This window comes from Zosterops lateralis (assembly GCF_965231275.1).
Source record: "Zosterops lateralis genome assembly, chromosome: 20".
Classification (NCBI taxonomy): domain Eukaryota; kingdom Metazoa; phylum Chordata; class Aves; order Passeriformes; family Zosteropidae; genus Zosterops; species Zosterops lateralis.
Window position 1 is genome coordinate 5,173,638 of NC_139780.1, and position 18,617 is coordinate 5,192,254.

At 45.8% G+C, this 18,617-nt stretch overlaps 1 protein-coding gene across 2 annotated transcripts in view; it reads left to right on the forward strand.

Annotated features, from left to right (window-relative positions):
* Positions 1-18,617, forward strand: part of EEIG1 (estrogen-induced osteoclastogenesis regulator 1) — a 37,450-nt gene that overhangs the window by 13,596 nt on the left and 5,237 nt on the right. For both annotated transcript variants that reach the window (XM_083876109.1, XM_083876110.1), the window contains exons 3-11: positions 7,341-7,461; positions 7,787-7,816; positions 11,366-11,482; positions 11,965-12,011; positions 14,470-14,621; positions 15,762-15,866; positions 16,114-16,303; positions 16,499-16,620; positions 17,730-17,799. In XM_083876109.1, the coding sequence (XP_083732235.1) occupies positions 7,341-7,461; positions 7,787-7,816; positions 11,366-11,482; positions 11,965-12,011; positions 14,470-14,621; positions 15,762-15,866; positions 16,114-16,303; positions 16,499-16,620; positions 17,730-17,799 (954 nt within the window). The remainder of the gene's footprint in view (positions 1-7,340; positions 7,462-7,786; positions 7,817-11,365; positions 11,483-11,964; positions 12,012-14,469; positions 14,622-15,761; positions 15,867-16,113; positions 16,304-16,498; positions 16,621-17,729; positions 17,800-18,617) is intronic.

An 18,617-nucleotide genomic window follows, 5' to 3' on the forward strand; every position in this document is an offset into this window, starting at 1 on the left:
TCCAGCTTTTCTTCTTTGCTTCCAGATGACAGAATGTAAATTACAAATACCTTAAAGCAGAGTGGCTCTGCTGGGCATGTCCCATCTTTAAAGTGCCATGCACCCATCCCTTGCTGCTTGCAGCCAAGTCTGTTAGAATTATTTCTCTGTGCATTCTCCCTGCTCCACCCTTCTTACCCTTCCAAAACTCATCTGACTTGTTCTATAGCTGAAGTTCTGAAGGGTCATTTTTCTCTGACTTGCTTTCTCCATTTGGCACAATTTTTGTTTCCTTATGCAGCCTCCCCTGTAACACTTGGTCACCAGTTGCATGTGATTTTTTTAAAAATAACCTCCATTGTTTCATTTATTACAATATTTTTAACATAATTTGTGTTAGGAGGAGCTTAATAGTTTCAAGATTTTGATGCAAGAAATGGTTGGAAATATTTCTTCTAGAATAACTCCCAGTGGCTTGAGAAGCCCTGAAATACTGGGGAGCCTGACTACCCAGTGCAGTGATCTGGAATACATGGGATGCACTGCACTGGAAAGCTCTTCCCTGTGGGACATAGTGAGTGAGGTGCAGCATTTCATGGCTGTCACTTACAAAAAACACGTCTGAGTTAATGGGACTGGAGTCCACACATAACTGAATTACTTTCAAAGAAGCTGGTAATACACAACTAGGAAAGCTGATGCTGGGGGGTTTCGTTCTGGTGATTGACTGACTGCCCCCCCTGTTCTCCAGGGGGGATTATCACCCCCTGGGTTGTACTGGTGGACCTTTATCAAGATTGATCACTGCCTTGGAGGGAACTGTAACACACAGTTCCAAAGATGTACTTTACAGAAAGAGGCTTTTTCTGGGAATAAGGTTAAAGCCACAAAATGTCAGTCCCTTGCTTGCTAGATACCAGCTTACTCCTGAGGACGATTTCTAAATCATTCTTTGAATACTGTTTTTATTTCATGCTTGCCTTATTGTTTTTGCTCCAGTTCTTTCCTCAGCTGCCTTTCACATATTTAGTGCTGTCGTCATCGTCCCCTGTCCCCCAGTGAAGCCGCCTCGACTGTTCCTTACCTTGGTTTCTCAGTTGTGGCTGGAGTTTCTTCCATTAGCTTTTTTTTTTTTTTTCCTATACATTTGCCATTAATCCTTTTTCCTGTATTTGTCTCATGTCCAGTCAAATTGGGATTAAGCAGCCTGTGTTCTTAACTGTGTAAATGGAATCTGGTTTCCTGAGCTGACTTTCCCCTACTCTTCCCCACCTCCCCAGCTGCCAGTGAGCAGCAGGAGTGGATGTATGTCCATCTCCTGCTGTGAGATAAAATTGAGACAACGGGTGAAGCCTGTCAGAAGTTTTGGAGCTTGCCTTATTCCCCCTCAAAAACACTAGTTGTGTGATTGCTTCATTCTAAAAGCATTGGTGTACATGTTTAGCATTTAGGGGGCCTTTACATATCACTGCTCTGGTGCAAATGAAGAAGTGAACAGGTGTAAGTTGATGCCACAAGAGAGATGAGGGTCAGTGTCCTTCTTCACCATGGGCCATTGGAATGGGTTTGCTGGGAGTTCAAAAGTTAATTTTGCAAGTAGGTTGGTAGATGCAGTGACCTTACTGCTGAACCCTGGTTTAAAACACTTGCAGTGAAACATCCAAATAAGACTTGTTTCAAATGACAAAGGCTTGCTTAGTTCTCTCAGTAACACAGTCTGCATCATCTGTCTCTGAGCCATTTTTCCATCATAACTGCTCATGTCTACTGAACAACAACCAGCACTTGTCAGCTGGAGAATACGGGGTTGTTTGCAGAGGGGGAGTCATCCAGCTCCTTGGGTTGGCAGTTGTTCTGGCCAGTGATGTAAGCTCAGGCACAGCAGAGTAACTTTATTGTTGGGAGTTCCCTGCAGCCCCTGCACTGCTTCTGCTCAGGGAAGGCAAAACCCTTCTGTGTAAACTTGTAAAGCATGTCTGCCTCCAGGTTAAACTAGGATTTCATGCATTGTGTATCCAGCTGGTTTTTATGATTCTGTATGATGTTCCCCAAAGGATATGGTGTGTCACTTCTCATTCCTGGGATATGTTTCCACTGAGCTTCCCAGCTCCTATTGCGACATTGTCTTTGCTTCTGCTTTCCTACCTGTGTTTGACCTCCATGAGCATGACAACGAAATTAAGCAGATCCTGGCAGCCCTAAGCTTTACTGACCTGCTTCTCTGCTGTGTGCCCACAGTGCATCCTGCTCACTGTGGATTCCTCTCCTTTTCCTTGCCAGGCATCTGGATGGCAAAGCCTCAGAGCTGCCTTTTTCTTTAATAATGTGCCTATTGCCGTGAAGTGCCCTGTCCTAAGCCCATTATTTGGAGATACCTGCAGGTTCTGGATTGTAAATCTAAACCAGCTAATGGCTTAATGAGGGCTTGCTTTGTATTACACATGTATGTTCACCCACTTTTGTAATTCCCGTGTTTTATAGGCAGTGATTAGGCAGTTTGTAGCAGGACCTGCTGTGTTAGTAGGATGGGATATATTCTGGTGTGCTGTGAACACCAGGGTGTGAATGCTGGTTCCTAAACATCTTAGAAAGTCAGTTTCAAAACAGGCTTTTCTTTGGATTTTTCTTTGCCCTTACCAAGGGTCTCTTCTACAGCTTTGCACTAGATAACCTGGTTAAAATAGTAACTGTCTTCTCTAGAGCAAAATGCAGGATTATTCCAAGCTTTGCCAAGCTGCAGGTGTGTCAGTAATTCTGCTCTAATTCAGCATGTGGAAAGGCTGGGGATCAGATGGGACTGTTTTAACTGTGTCTCTGCAGATGAAAGCAGAGCTGTGTAAAGAAATGGCACAGAAGATGGCTTTCAGTTGCAATCTGCTGAAATAAGGTGATTATTTTTTTCTTTATCCCCCTCTGTGATTGAGGAGATTGTACCTGCATTGCAGGGGTTGTGTTCCCCTACTCCCCAAAAGAACCACTGCTGGTGTTTGTCAGGGCCCCTTGAAGGGCTGTTTTTCATTGCACTTAAAAGAATCTGAGCTGGGAGTTAGCTTGGCAGCCTCTTCAAAATGGTATTATCTCTCCTGTGCCTTATCAGATAAGATGCTGCTGCTCCTGCTGCAGTGGTAAACCAGGGAGGAGGGTGCAGAGGACTAGGTCTGCTGAGAGGGGGATTAGTTCTGCTTGAAGGCTCTGACACAGATCCACATCTCAGAGAGGGGACAGTGAACATGTGGACTGAGCATCAGGAATAGGAAAGCTTACCCTTCCCTCTGTGTAACGAGGAGGAGTAAATCTGAATAAGAAGCTCTTTGTGTGTGCTTATCTCTACACTGTCCCATTTAGCCTGAGATTTTCCCACATTTGCCCCATGCATGAAACATCAAACTGAGACACATTGCTCTGGTGAAACATTTGACATTAAAAGCTGTTTTTTTGTTGCTGCAGTCCTTCCAGTAAGGCTGTGGCCTTTTTATGACCCTGTCTTATGTGTGACAACTGCCATAAAGCAAGAGTGAAACATCTGCTTTTCTAAATGCTTCGGCAAGGCAAAAGTGTTTCAGCGGGTGGTGTGTTGGAAGGTTGATACCCACAACTCAGCCCTGAGTCTGTAAATAGAACTTTTAATCTCTGCTCTAGTGTTTCATTAGCTGGGTTTTCATGCAGGAGAGTGGTTCACAGTGGCCCAAGATAGCATAGGTCATATACGTGGCCTTTTTCTAGAAGTGTTTGCTTTACTGGCTGAAATTCAGAGTGAGGCTTGCAGCTTTCTGTAACAGTGCTAGTCTGTCCATGGCATTTAAATCACAGTTGGGAAACATCTCTTCTTTAAGGTCTGATTTTTTAATATGTTTTTCTGCCTGCCTCCAGAGCTCTGTGTGAGATCTCACAAAGTGGCCTTGGAGGCTTCCCTGAGTTCATTTCTGCTTCTCCAAAAGCAGGTAAAGCAGTGGGTCCCTGCTGAGCATTGTTCCCATTACTTGAATTCTCACCATGCTATGGTGACCCATCTTCCAGCTGCTGTTTTTCTGCTAAATCTTCTCTCAAGGGGTAGGATGATGCAGAACACTGTTCCTCGAGATGGAGGTAGATGAGCAGCTCCAGGATTAGAAAAGCTCAGAAAGCTCTTTCCAAAACTCCACTTTTCACAAAGGCTGCCACAGGATCGCATTGGTTTATTCTGAGGAGGTATATTTAGGTCTGGAAAGGGTAATTACACAGCTTTGAATAAGTCTGAAGTCAGAAGAGGGCAAAGCTTAGCTTGGCAGGGATTCAACCTTCTGGGAGTTTTTTTGCAAAATTATACAGACAGCTTTTTTAAAATAAAACTTCTGAAGATCCGTTGAATTGGCACCTAGACTTGGCATTGGTGTGAACTATTTCTGGTTCTCCAAATACAGAGTAAAACTTAAAATTAGACACTTCTGGTTTTAAGCTGTTCATTTCTGCTTTACTTTTAGTTGCCTTGTGTTTAGGATGAAAGAACTTCTCTTGGTGCAGCCCTCACCATGCTTCTTGGGTGTTTTTTTGGTTCTGTATGATGGTTCTTAATTGTACATCAGAGAATATTCCAGGGCTAAATACAAAACTGCTCATCATCTCAGTTCTCCTTTTTTTTTGTCCCTATTTTAGTGTTCTCTAATTACCAGCCTAACGATAGCTTGAAGGGAGGTGGATAGGCAAAGCTCATTGCTTCCCCACATGCCATCTTTTGGAAATGTGGAACTAATTTTTTAGAGTTTGGTTTGAAACAATAGAGCTGTTGCTTGCTTGTCTAATGATACAAACCCAGCTCCCACCCTTAAAAAAAAAAAAAAAAAAAAAAAAGGTTGAGATTCATTACTGAATGATTGTGAAACTTGTGACTGGAAAGCAGCTCTGGATTTTGTCTTATAAACTCTTTCTTGCCCTGTGCAGACTGTTCCAAAGGCACAAAACCCCTAAGCTGTGTGTTCACCTGCAGCTCAGGTTCATGATCACGGTGCTGTGGGTAACATAACACCCCAAAATCCTTTTCCTAATCCCTTGCACTGTGTGGCATCTACAGCAGTTCTGGAAAGCCAACCTACATCCTTAATAAGAAGCAGAATGTCTGTTAGAGGAGCTTACGCTAAAGGCAAATTAGCTATGGTGCTCTTTATTGCTAATCAGGACTTTTTACCACGTTTTGAAGTAATTAGCCTTCATTGGACTTAGCAGCATCCAGCAGATGCTTAATCATGGCTGCATTGTAAAACCAGCAAGAACTCCTGAGTAAGGAAACTTGCATGCTGGAGCAGCTCTTGATCCCACTGATGACCCTGCAGCTGTGGGAGCCAGGCGTGTGCTCTGGGAGCTGGAGTTTAGTCCCATGTCCTCTTGTCTGGCAGGACTGAGAGCTCTGATCAGGCTTGGGAACAAGGTGTGCAGCACTGTGCTGCTGTCTGATTGAACATCTTTCACTTGTAGCTGCCTTCCAGCATTCACTTGGAGCTCTGGTGTCGGTAGCAGCTTTAGCATGAGCTTTGCTTTCTAGAAAATAGTTCCTTTCCAAAGGTGACTAATGCTGCTAAAATATTCAGTGTTTCCTGCATCCCCCTGTACCTGCCTTGTGTTCCTGAAGCATGTATTCACAGGTTTTCCATTCTGTTGCATATCTTTTCTCATCTCTGTCTTGAGTTTTTCCTTCCTTTAGGTCATTTAAGATGCTTATTCTTGAGGAAGGTTTAAGGCACCCATATTTGAAATGTAACATGCCTAATTTGACTGACATGGTGAATATTTTATTGTAGGCAAAACCTTTTTAATCCCTCTGGCTGTGTTTCTTCCTCCTGTCTGAGGGAGCTGGGGTGAGTTGAGTGGAGTAATGAGAACCAGATCTCATCTTGAATTAATAATCCCAGATTCCAAGGTATTTTTGCCACTTAGATGTCTGACTTTTTACTGACTTCAGTAGCAAGCCTGAGTTCTGTCTGGAAGGGATTTAAGTTCTCTACCTTGAAGGAATCGTTGCCTTCTGTTTTCTCTTGTTTTAAACAGGGATGATCAGCCTTTATCTGCATTAGAGGATTACAGGTTTCAGTTTTCTGTCAGCTACTCCTTTTCTGTTCTCTGTGTCTGCCTTGCCAGGCACGTTCAGTCCCACAGGATGTCCTGGAGGACTAGGAGGGACCTCCTGGCTCAGGATTGAGTCCCTGGGTCTATTGGGTTCACTTCGAGATTGCCCTGATGGCAGTGTGAGCTACAGCTTCTTCCCCTTCCTTCCCAGAAAGAGTAGAGACACTACCAAAGCTGATGATTCTCCCCTTTGCCACCAATCCCTTTGGCTTACACTGGGTCAGATGGTGGGAAGCCTCCCTTTCCCTGCTAAAGCAAACAGTTTATCAGCTGCCCTTGCCCCTTTGTCCTGTGCTAGGAGGAGAGATAAGAGTCAAACTTGCTTGCTCACAGCTGTCAGCAGTACCTTCCCTTCCTCCCCTGGCCTCATTACTTTAAGAACTGAACTGGCTGAGGGCCAAGCTCTGAGCCATAAATGGATAAGGTTCTGCAGAAACTCAATAGGGAAGCAGAGCTCCATGGAAGGACCCAAACACCTTGTTTCCAGGCACCTTTGAATCAGCCTTCTGGGAAAGGTAGAATCCAGCTTCCCCTGAGGGCTGTGCAGAAGCCAGAGCTGTACCTGAAGTGATTCCTGCACTCAGGAAGGCTTCTTCTCTTCCTCCTGCAGGCACAGGCTGTGCCAGAGCCATGTGCTTCTCCACTCACCCTGGAGATGAGGATGGTCTGCTCAGAAGCTATGCAAGCAAAACCACCTCTTCCCTGGCTGAACCCCTGCAGGATTTGAAGTGCAGTGTTTGCTTGGTCTGCTTGCACCAGGAGCATCACCACATGTGTTTTTGTCCTCCCTCATGCTGGCCATCCTCACTGACTTAGTCCCAGCCTGAGGAGCAGGGAAGGACAGGCCATCCAGGACACACAGCAGTTTGCTGTGCAAAGGCTGTACAAACAGACAGGCTGGAGGGAGATAAGCTTGTGAACCTTCAGCCCAGTTCGGGTATGGAGTTTTCCTCCATCCAGGCTGGACAGTGAATGAGCTAAACTGGCTGAGCAGGAAATACCAGCGAGCTTGTGAGAGTTTTAAAGGGAAATTCTGTTGATGAGATGATTAGTATTTCTGTAACCTGAGTGGATTTTACCTGTAATGACTAGTGAAAAGCTTGATTCTAACCTAACACCTTTGTGTGGTGCAATTTCAGGTGAACCAAGCTGTTGCAGATGATCTTTAGAGGCTAAGATGCCAGTCATTAAGAAAGATACTTAATAGCTTGTCTTGATTTGGCTTTGTACCTTTATTCAAATTTATTTTTTTTTCATTCTCATAGAGAGGAAGTTCAGGAAAACTGTGTCCGCTGGAAAAAGAAATTCACCTTTGTGTGTAAAATGAGTGCCAACCCTGCCACAGGACTCCTGGACCCCTGCATCTGCCGAGTGTCTGTCCGTAAGGTGAGCATCCAGCCTTGCTGCTGGCAAGGTAGTACCACCAGTAGTGTTCTGGCAGTTGGTTACTTGCTGCTTTTTGGCAGCAAGAAAAATTGCATGGACTCTGGTGGGAAGGAAAAATTGTTTGGGACAGGATATGCTGGAACGGAGCCTCTCTCTCTCCAAGAGTCCTTGATGGAGGATGGGAGCGACCAAGGTGGTGGTAACCCTTGAGAGAGAGGCTTGTGAATCCTGAGAGCAGATTCCAGGACTGAATAATGACTTTCCCCCTGTTGCCCCAGCACATATAATAGCTGCTCTTCCTGTTTTGTTTTGTCTCCCAATATAGGAGCTGAAGGGCGGAAAAACCTACTCAAAGGTAAGAGCACAGAAAGGACAAATGTAGCAAAGTGCTGATGGTCTTGTCTCCTGCTAGTGCTCTATACCCCTTAGAAACCAGTGGCTGCTGAGTGGACCAATCTGGAGAGATGCCTATTTGTTCTTAGTTTAAGTCTGAGTTAAGAAATTTCCCAAAAAACTCGACTTGCTGGGACAGGATACAGAGTGCACTGGATGTGGATTTGAGACAGGGGTTGGAGAGATGATCTGCATGTCCTCAAACTTTGGGGAAGTTCTGAGTCAGATGTGAACTCTCTGGCTTCTGGCAGCTTGTCTCTAATAAAGAAACAGACTCCAGTTCTGTTCTCCAGAGCATGGCAGTCAGCTGGGGCAGGCACCTCACTGCCTCAGGAGTGCAGGCAGGAGCCTACAGCAGAAATCACTGCCTGCCAAAGCACAGGAGACACCAATGCAAAAGCCAAATAGATCAGCAGGGATCTTAGTCTTGGTTTCTCTTCCTCACATTTTCTTGCCTGTGCTGTGGGACAAACAATGGCCACCCCCTTCTCCTCCTTGTGCTGGATCAAGAGACAGTGTTGGCTTAGAAGCTGAGCTCACACAGTGCCCAAAATCATGTTTGTTTGAAAATGAGTCACTGCTGCTGGCTTCTGATAAACAGATGCTTTGGTTACACACAGCCATGTAAGAATTCCTTCTCATCAATATCCTTTCTGAGGCCATGGAGGCAACTGGCTGTGAAGGGTGTACTGCACTAGCTCCTGTGTTCTGCTGTGCTGGGTGGGAGGAGGCAATGTGGCTGCCCACATCGTTCCTTTTTTGTTGCTAATTAGGACATAGTGTCGAGGGCCATCAGTTTCTCTTTCACTAAATTCACACTGTGGAAGGTTATTCATTCTGCAGAGCTGCATGTCCATGGGGAGAAGCATAGTTGGAGCAAAAGACAGAGTAAATGCATCAGCCTTTGTCCCCTGTAATGTCCATCCTCAAGCTTTCCACAAGATTAGGGAAGGTAGAATTAAAGGAAGCCTGAAGGCATGTTTCTATGGTGGAGTTAACCTGGAGACCTTATTCAGGTCATGTTCGTCGTGTTCTAACCTACTTCCTTCATGCTCAGTCTCTAGTTGTGCTTAATGGCATTTAAAAGAGACTGACTTCCTCTAGCCCAGAACTGGAGACCAAACCTCAAGTATTTGTCATCTCCTGGGCTGGTATCTTGTTTGGTCTCCTGTGAAAAAGACAGATGTGTTCTCTGTGAAGATGATCTGAAGCAGCTTAGAAATGAGAGATGTCACACCAGACAAGGGTGATTGCAGTCTTGCCCTGTGGACCAGGCTTGTTCCAGGCAGGTCCTCATGACAGAACTGTCAGGTTTGGCCTTCCTAATGTTCCTGAGCAGAAGTCTGTGGTGCATGTCCATGCAGCTGTTTTCCCATTTTACACGAGTCCTCACCTTTTTAAACTCTCCTAATTCAGCTGAGAACTTCTCCAGTCATGGCAGCAGATGTAGAGGAAAATGAAACTTGTGAATGCCCTCTGTACCTGGTCCCCCATCAGCAAGGACTGAGGGTGATGGGGCCGTTTGTGCTCCAGGCAGAGTTTCCAGTGACTTGCACACCTTTGGGTTTGACGTGAATGTCACCTCTGTGTCAGGGGTGACAGAGCAGAAGACGACAGGAAGGACTGATAAAGCGGAAACTCTTTCCCTGAGCTGAAAAAAACACCATCAGCTGGCTGGAAAACTGAGGAAACTATTCTGAAAGGTTATATCTGAAAACATCCTTTTGTTAAGGGATCTTTCCTCTATATACTGGGAGTCTGCTTCCTGAAGGAGCTTCCGACCTCAGCACACCATGTGGGTTTGCTGGAGGGTTCTCCCACACTCCGTGTTCCAGTGTCGGTCTCCTCTCAGAATTTAGTGCTGTGGTGGAGGAGGAGGGATCTGGGTCTGGGCCACTCCTGTGCCGTGCTGTTCTCCTGATGTGGTGGTGCTGTGTCTTTGTCACAGTGATGGATTGCATCTCCCTCTGTGGCTTTCCTCTGTCCTGTTTATCTCAAAGAGATAAAAATTCATTGTTTTTTTCCTTATCGGTGAATAATTAGCAAATAGCATAGCCCTTGGCTAGATGAGACAGAGAAATTTCTACAGCAAGGGCTGAAGAAACACTTTCATTAAAGGAATTTTTAAGAAGTGAAAAGAGAGGGAGAAAGGTTATTTTTTCCTTCTTTTCTTGCTGATAAAAGGTTCACTCTCTATCCCACTTTTTTTTTTTCTATTTGCCATCAGAAGTTGCCCTTTGAGAATGGGATGAAGAAAGCAGCTATATTAATCTTGCTACTGTTTCCTCCTCAGTCATATATCTTGAGCAGACTGTGATTCTTGACTTGAAGCACTGGGAACCAGGGTTCCCCTGGCAGTGACTGTTTTGTGCTGTGACTCTCTGTCAGCTGACAGAGACACCACAATTCCATAGGATGGTGCTACTCTTGGGGCACTGCATTCAGTTGTTGTCATCCAGCTGTCAACAGCAGGGCAGAAGGGATGTGCTGCAGAGCACAGAACAACCTGCTGCTGCTCCACCTGTGTTCCCTGTTCTCCTGGGAGCTGACCTGTTGTTGATGTGACGCAGATTCTCCACGCCTGGATGCTTTGGCCACATACAGAGTACAGCTTGTCCTCCTGATCAGACCAGATGAGACATAACTGCCTTCTGTTCCTGAAGCTGTGCATAAAAGAAGCTGTAACTTTTTCTTTGAAACACTGTGTTAATACACCAGGGATTTAGGCAGGAAAACAAAGGTGCTCTTCGTTGTGTTTGTGTTTGCTCTGAAGGGATCGGTGCCCTTTTTGAAAATGCATGTGATCTTCAGCTTTGTCACCTTCCCAGTTTGCTTCCTGTTTGTTAGAGAAGATTTAGAGAGCTCACAGCTAAATCTCTCCAAATATTTCTCTTCCCTTCTGCCTGTCAGACAAATCCCTTTGCTAGTTAAACCTTAGCAGTGTGAGGAGGAATGCTCCAGGAGCTGCCCAGCCCAGCAGCTGCCTCTGAGGGGTGAGGCACATGGCTCTGGGCCTCCAGCTCCCTGTGCCCATAATCTCAGTTGTTTTGTTCGAGATGGTGTCACTTTCCCCTGTAACAATATCCTTTCATCTCCTGGTTCACATGCTCCACTGCATTCTGGGATGGCCCAATACAAAGAATGCCTTATTATGTTTGTGTGATTCTGTTTTTTCCACATTGTTGACCTAGTGCCTTCCATGTCCTTGGTTATGCAATGGCTGCAGGCTGGTTAACACTGTCCTGGCCACCACCTCTACTGTACACCCTTCCTCCCTGTGGGCTTGGCTTCCTGAAGGCCTCCAAGTGTCCATCTAGCTTGGGATTAGGAATGTGACCTGTCCATCCATCCTCAAGAACAGAGAGAATCTTCACAGCCACTACTTTGCGGGCTCCTGTTTCTGCCCTTGCTTACAGATGTGTTGTCTCCCTTTGGTCTGTGTGACACTGTGTAACCTTTTATGGAGTAATGTCTGTTCTCACCTTCCTCTCCATTGTTTTCTTGGCTACAGCTGGGCTTTGCTGATCTGAATCTGGCAGAATTTGCAGGCTCTGGATCCACTGTCCGTTGCTGCTTGCTGGAAGGATATGATACCAAGAACACCCGACAGGACAACTCCATCCTAAAGGTACAACAGCTGGAACTTACACAGTAGAAATCCTACTTAGGACTTTTGGGGAGATCACAGTGCAGTGCCAGGCCTGAAAGAAGGTCCTGTTATGTACAGAGACAGGATTTTGCTTTTGTGCTGCTAGACTGACTTGGGAAGCTTCCCATTAGCAGAGTTGCCCTTTGATAATTTGGCATTGATTTGGCCAAGCAGTGACCCTTGACAAAGAAACCAGGAACAGGAGGGAGGGAAAAGGTTGTTACAAGGCACTGTCAGCGTGGCCCAGCTGGTGTCCTGCTGAGCCACTGCCACTTGGAGTTACTGATGCCAGGGATTGGGGGCAGGGAGGGAAATACTTTGCTAAATCTCTGAAGCTGATTTCCTTGGGAAAGGAGCTAGATCTGGCTGATCTTTACACCTTGCCCTTGACCTCCTGGCTGTTGTGAAGTGAGGAGCTCAGTGCAGCATGGCTAATGATGTGCCTTGTGTCCCCTCTCCAGGTCACCATTGGAATGTCCCTGCTCTCTGGGGATCCCTGCTTCAAAACGTGAGTTCCTGAGGGTACCCCATTCTGGGCAGACACTAAAATTGACAAAGAGAGAGGAAAAGATGTCCTTGATACTGGAAATTACAGTAAAACTGGTTGAATCAGCCAGAAAAGTATAGCCAGCCTGTGCTTTTAATTGGTTTTGTTCTCTGCTCTGGCTTTCTCAGCTTTGATTGTTGCTGTGCACAGTATTTTCCCTGCTGGTGCAACTTAGGTTTTGGAAACAAGTAGATTTTGATTACAAACTTCATGTTTTGCCCAAAGGATGGAATTTCTCATGGCTCTGGGCTTGGTTTCACTGACCTCCAAGAGGAGAAGGGTCAATAAAGAAAACAGTCTTGGAAGTGGACATGCTTCAGCACATATCACGGGGGATAAAGATCTCAGATTGAAACAGCAACAAAAATACTTGAAGGCTGAATCATTTAAACTTGTTCTTCTACAGGGCTCACAACTTGGATTAATTAGCAGAGAAATTGCAGTAATGTGGGGGTTTTTTTAATGCATAATGATAGGAAAGAATAAGTACAGTTAGGCTGTGGAGCAGTTTTGTTGCTTAAAGAGTGTTGGTGAATTAATGAATATCCTGGCCACATCTTCCGTCACACCACAGTGCAGCATCACAATCCCAGCCCTGCTGTGGTGTGCTGGAAGGTGTGTGACTACACAGCAGGGCTGTCATGTGTACAAAGAAATATTTTGTGTTGCCTCCCAACAGTCTGAGAGAAGAAAATTTAACCTTGAGGCCGACTCTTGTAGCAGTTATATTCTGGGCTAAAAGGTCTAATTTTAGGAGCTAGCTTGGAATGAATAAATTAGCTCAAATTCTTGTTTAAAATGCTGCATAATTTTGGTAGGTTTGTTTTGTGAGTGGCTTTTCAGAGTGCTGCAATATTTTCTGATACTTTGAAACCCAAAATCAATGTTATCTGATTCTGAAGAATTTCTGCTTCAGAAGGAAGTGTAATAAAAGAAGTTTTGAATATCTTAAACCATCATTTTATAGCAGCAATGGATGTTTTAAATCTAGGGTACTAGAATGTCTGGTAATAATGTCTGACAAAAATACCTGTTGCTCCTTTGCAATGGAAGCAAGTCCCACTGTTAGAATGCCTGAAAATTGCACAGAATAGGATATAAATACTCATTTAATATAAGTAAGTTCAGTCTGAAAGTCAAACTTCCTAATTCTCTTGAAGGATTTTTGCAGTCGTTCCCACTTTTCCCTTTTATGTTGATGATGTGCAAATATCTAAAAATAGAAGCTTTGCATGTGGAATAGTCCTTGATCACTAGAGCTTCTGGTAAATTACACTCATTAGAGGGTTAGGCAGGAATTAAACTGTGCTGGGAAATCACTTCCAAGCACTGATTTTTACAGCACTCCATGAACCTTCCCCTGCTGGGGTTGTTGGAAGGGACAGAGCAGCTGAGGAGACTAACAGGCTGCTCCGGGAACAGTTTGCTTGCTTAAGGTTGTAAAAGCCTTAAAAACCTGTGAAGCAAAGTCCCCAAAGCACCTGGGTGCATGCAATCAATGATAAGGTGATTAGGGAGGGTTTTTTTCCTGGTGAAGGCGTGCTGTGAGTTTCCTGAAAGCTTTATAGCCATTCAGCTGCCCACATTAAATATTCTCTTTTCCAAAATACTGCAAAGATCCCCTCTCATGTAACATCTTCCCTCAGAGCTCTGAGACAAAAGATTTTATTTCTCACTCCTCACTTAAAAACTGTAATATGATCCTTTAGTTCCAGTTCATACTTCAGGCTACAAGGAGGTTAGGGCTCCAACAGGAATATTCACTTTGCCACGCTGCACATGCTGTGGCTTCCACCCAAAAGCACTTCTGGAGGAAGGGAGGGGGCTCCAGGCAGTCACAGCTCTGCCCTGCAGTCAGCATTTACAAAGGGATGTTGCGAGCTCACAGAATAACCAGAAAAATAATTCTGACAGCTGGAAAAGGAGTTTAGTAGTCAGTTTAAAAAGGGAAAGGTTATTTGATTGTTGTAAAAGTGCTCTCATAGGGGGACAGGGTTGCTGGGATAAAAGGTTTCATTTTGGCCAAAGAGGTGTAAGAGAAAGGAAGCTGGAATTGAGAGTGGGACAACAGCAAACTGGTTCCTGTTTGTGAAGCCAACTGGCCAGTGGATGCATGTTGGGGGTGAAAGGGCAGCTCTGGATGGTGTCCTGGAGGACAGTGCAAGTTATAAGCCTGTTGTCCTGTATGAATGAATGGTCCCTTTTTGCCTTAATTTACCTCAAAAAGTTGATTTTTCTTGTTATGTAGCCCAAGGTAGGGAAGACCCCAGTCTTGCATGTGGGAAAACAAAACCCAGCACTCCATTTGAGCTGCTGGACAGAGGGCTGCCAGCTTCCCCCCTGCTGAGAAGAGTGGGATAGACAGAATGATGAGTCCTCCCTGCCTGGCAGTCTGTAACCTCCTTCTCTTTGATTACAGGCCTCCTTCCACAGCCAAATCCATCACCATCCCAGGGCAGGATTCTACTCTGCAGCTGACCTGCAAGGGCGAGGGAACCACCAGCAGCAGCAGTTCCTCCACAATTGGCTCCCTGCGCCAGACCAAGCCAAGAACTGCCATTCTCAGCTCAGGTCTGACTGCCCAACCTGGAGCCATGCAATGTGTGGCTGTGCCTGGACACTCCTTTATTTTTCCCAGCAGTTGCAAGCACAGAAACTCTTTAATTTTTCATGTTTTCCTGCACCCATCCTCAACCCCATTGCTCATTAGGAATGTTGAGAATAACAAAGCCATCTAAGTGTAACTGAGGAGAGGAAGGTTGAATATTTGCCACATGCATATTTCTGTTAATGGAGATAAAGCAATTTGTTCTTTTTGCTGGGGATTTAATAATTCATGCACTGCACTCATCCCTGCTTTCCACTGTGTTCAATGACACTTACCATTGTTCTGCACTCAGCTAGTCTGTTGCTCAGACTTATCTTCTAGAAAAGTTCCTCTGAAGGTTTTAGAGGTTGGTTTAAGGTCTAGTGGCCTTGTTCCAGCTGCTGATGCAGTTCTTTGGCTTCTGTATGAGCCAGTTTTCAAGGGCACTGCATTTTCACATCAGTTTTTTCTCCTTCCCAGCACATTCCAAATGTGCCGGCAGATACACTGCACCAAAATAGCACTTGAGTCTCATCCCCTCAGTGACAGTGACTTGCACGTGGTGCAAGTGGTGTTCTTAAAAAGCTGGATAATGTGTTACATTTGCACACTTCTAAATAAGCTTCCTGCAAGAGAGACAAGCAGGGCTAGCAAAGGGAGCAGGAGTTATGCTGAAATGTCTGTGTCAAATTCAGAGATTATTTAAATGGTACAGGCTCTCTCACAAGTTGTAGAAAGGGAAAGGTAGTAACAGCAGCACCCAAACAGAGGCTGAAATACTTTACTGCCAGTGGCCATCTGATGCTTACTTGGTCTTAGCTTGATGCTTTTAACTATGGATAGTTTCAGACCCTACTTGTCCTTCTGGATGCTACAAGCCCCCAGAGATGTTTGTAAATTCACATGCTGGATAGAAACAGTGATAAACTTGACAGAGAAACTCAGTATGGTCTTCCCAACTGCCTGGGTGTTTCCAAGCCCTCTGCTGGCCTGTGCAGGAGGCCTTTGGCCAGTAGATTGTCCTTTGCTTGATCTGTCATCCCAAGATCAGCCTCCACTCCGAGGTGATCAGTGCACCATGTGCTGGCTGGTTATGGTAAGCAGTGTCCTCTTTCCCTTGGCAGGTGTCCCAGAAGAATCAGATCAGAACCTGTCCAGCCCAGAGGAAGTTTTCCACTCAGGGCACTCGCGGAACTCGAGCTACGCCAGCCAGCAATCCAAGATCTCTGGTAACCACTGATCCACACAACTCTGCCATCCCTTTTCCTTCCTGCAACGAGCTCCTGTGAGAGTGATTTGCAGCCATCTCTCTCACCCTGCTCTGTAACACCAGCCTCCTGTTCAGTCTCTGCAAATGAGCTCATAGATGTCTAAACCTCATTGTGCAGGAGCAGAAGGGCTGCCGTGAAGCTGCCCTGCCCTGTGCTGGCAGGAATGGGAGCAGGTGAGGTCTGTAACCCCTGTATGTGTTGGCAGGTTACAGCACGGAGCACTCGCGCTCCTCCAGCATGTCGGACCTGACCCACCGCAGGAACACGTCCACCAGCAGCAGCGCCTCCGGGGGGCTCAGCATGACCGTGGAGTACCCTGAGGGGGACAGGGAGCACAAACTGGAGAAGCCACCTCGCCCCCCCAGACCACCCCTCCTGCTGGACAGACCCTCCCGGTGAGTGAGTGACACTGGAGCAAAGACCTAGCTCTGGGAAGGACAGACAGAACCTGCTCCTTTGTCTTCAGGCAGCAGTGGATCAGATTGTGGCCACTGAGGAGGAGGGGATTGTGGCCAATATAAGCAGGACAGTATGTGGAAGTCTGTGTCTTGAAAAGCTGAGGAAGTTTTTCCTGTATTTCCTCTTGCCAGGAGGAAAAAGGATTCGATGGAGAGTCACCCAACCCGCGTGGATGACACCAGGATCGATGCTGATGATATAGTGGAGAAAATAATGCAGAGTCAGGACTTCACAGATGTCAGCAATACTGAAGGTGAGAGGAGAAGCCTCAGAGGGGATGTCTGGGTTCTTCCTTTTGCAAGGCTGCCAAGCATTTACAGTCAAATTTGATCTGCCATGGGCTCTCTTCTCCTTTGGACAGCTGTTTGCTTCCAGTGCTTGCTGGATGTTTCTGTGGTAGATAAACCATGTGGGTTTGAGAGCTGCACATGTATTTACAGATAGCACTTGCTGCTGTTCCCCACATGACAGCAGAGATTGAATAGTAGGTCAAACATGCAGGGAGAGAGAGGAAAAATACTGATTCTCAGCACAGTGGAGATCAGTTGCATCAGCTGTCTGCATTGCTCTAGTGGCCTTCATCCAGGGTCAGGCCAAGGGTATTTATCAAAAGAGAAGGGCACAACTGGAGGGGAAGCAGCACACACATCTCTGCAGAAATGTGCGTTACCATGTGCTTGTCATCAGGTCAGTCGGAGAGCTTAAGAGGGAGTTTTCTCCATTGCAGTCACAGCATCTGTTAGGAGAAAACGAATAATGTAACTGCTTTCGTTTTCACTTTCATTTCCCAGTTTAGCATAGAATTCAGTCTTTAATCTGATTTTTCTTTAATCTGAGGTTTTCTATTAACTTTTAAACTTGAGCCTAGTTTGTTATCCGAGCTTCACTAATTTACCATTAGTCACCTTAAATTGTTGCTCATGGCAGCACTCTTATCATGTGTGGAGCTACACCCCACACAGCATGGGTTAGAACTAGACTGAATGCAGCTGCCTCTCACCAGCAGAACAGGCTGAGTTTCTCCTCCAGTCACTCTACAAGAGCAGTGTGAGGCCCCACAGCTCCTCTGTTTGGATGTGTATAAGCTGACCAAAAACCTTCATGGACGGAATTGCCTTAAAAGAGGCAGCTGGAGGAGTATGACTGAATGAATATCTCTGCCTTTATTCCAAAGCTTCATGTTGTGGAGGCTCCCTTTTGGAGCAAGGGAAGGAGTTCCCGGGGGCTCAGTGACTGTGGGAACACCACCAGAAAGTGTGGATGTGCATCTGCTGAGACACACCTGCTCTGTGCTGGGAGGGGAGTTCCTGGCAGCCTTAGTAGTTCTGGATTTTGATGTCTGTCTTCCTTTTCTGTCTGCAGACAGTAACCTGAGGTTGTTTGTGAGCAGAGACGGAACAACTACACTGAGTGGTATTCAGCTGGGAAACAGGTAGGTTTCCCAAAAGGCTGGCAGACAGAGGGGCTCCAGAGAGATTAGTGGGCTCTGTACCTAGGAAACTTCCACTTTCTGCTGCAGGAGATATTTCTAAACATCATGTGCTATATGGTGGCTTTATTCCTACATTAACAGCCCTGGGATCTCTTTGGTGGCAGGCTGCAGTTGCACTAGAGTATGAATGCAGCTCTCAGCAGGAGCTCAGAGGGATAATGGGATCCTGGTTGTTAGACCCAGGAACAGAAGTGAGGAGTGAAAGGACAAAATGGTAGAGGCTGGTTCCCGTTTGTTCCTGAAGGAGGGAGCTTTGCCTCCTGCTGGCCTGCAGCAATACTGCGGCAGGGCAGGGTTTATTGTCCCTTTTCGCTGCCTCTTATTGTCCCTTCTCCCTGCCTCTTCCATAATCATCGAGGGCTTCTTCTCTCATGAAAGCCTTCTGAAGCAAAAAAAAAAAACTTTCTTGCCACTATAGCTCTTAGTACAGCTCCTGGCCAGTTGCGTTTGAGGCTTTATTGCATCTTTTCAGTTGAATTAAAAAGAGCATTAATGGTGATGCAAAGATGTATCAAGTTGGTAACAAAACCGGGAGCACAGCAAAGCCAGGCACGCCTGTTCTTTGTTCTGAATAGGATACTCCCTCTTTGCTGTGTCCTGTGGAAGGGTTTGTGTGTCACACCCAGCTCTCTCCAGTGCTGTTGCTGACTTGCCACCTCTTTGTCCCCCCAGTATTCCAAGGACTGATTTCCCACAAGGCTGACTGGTTACTGGCAGTGTTTTGTGTGGACTTAGAAGGTGATATTTGAGAGTGGAGA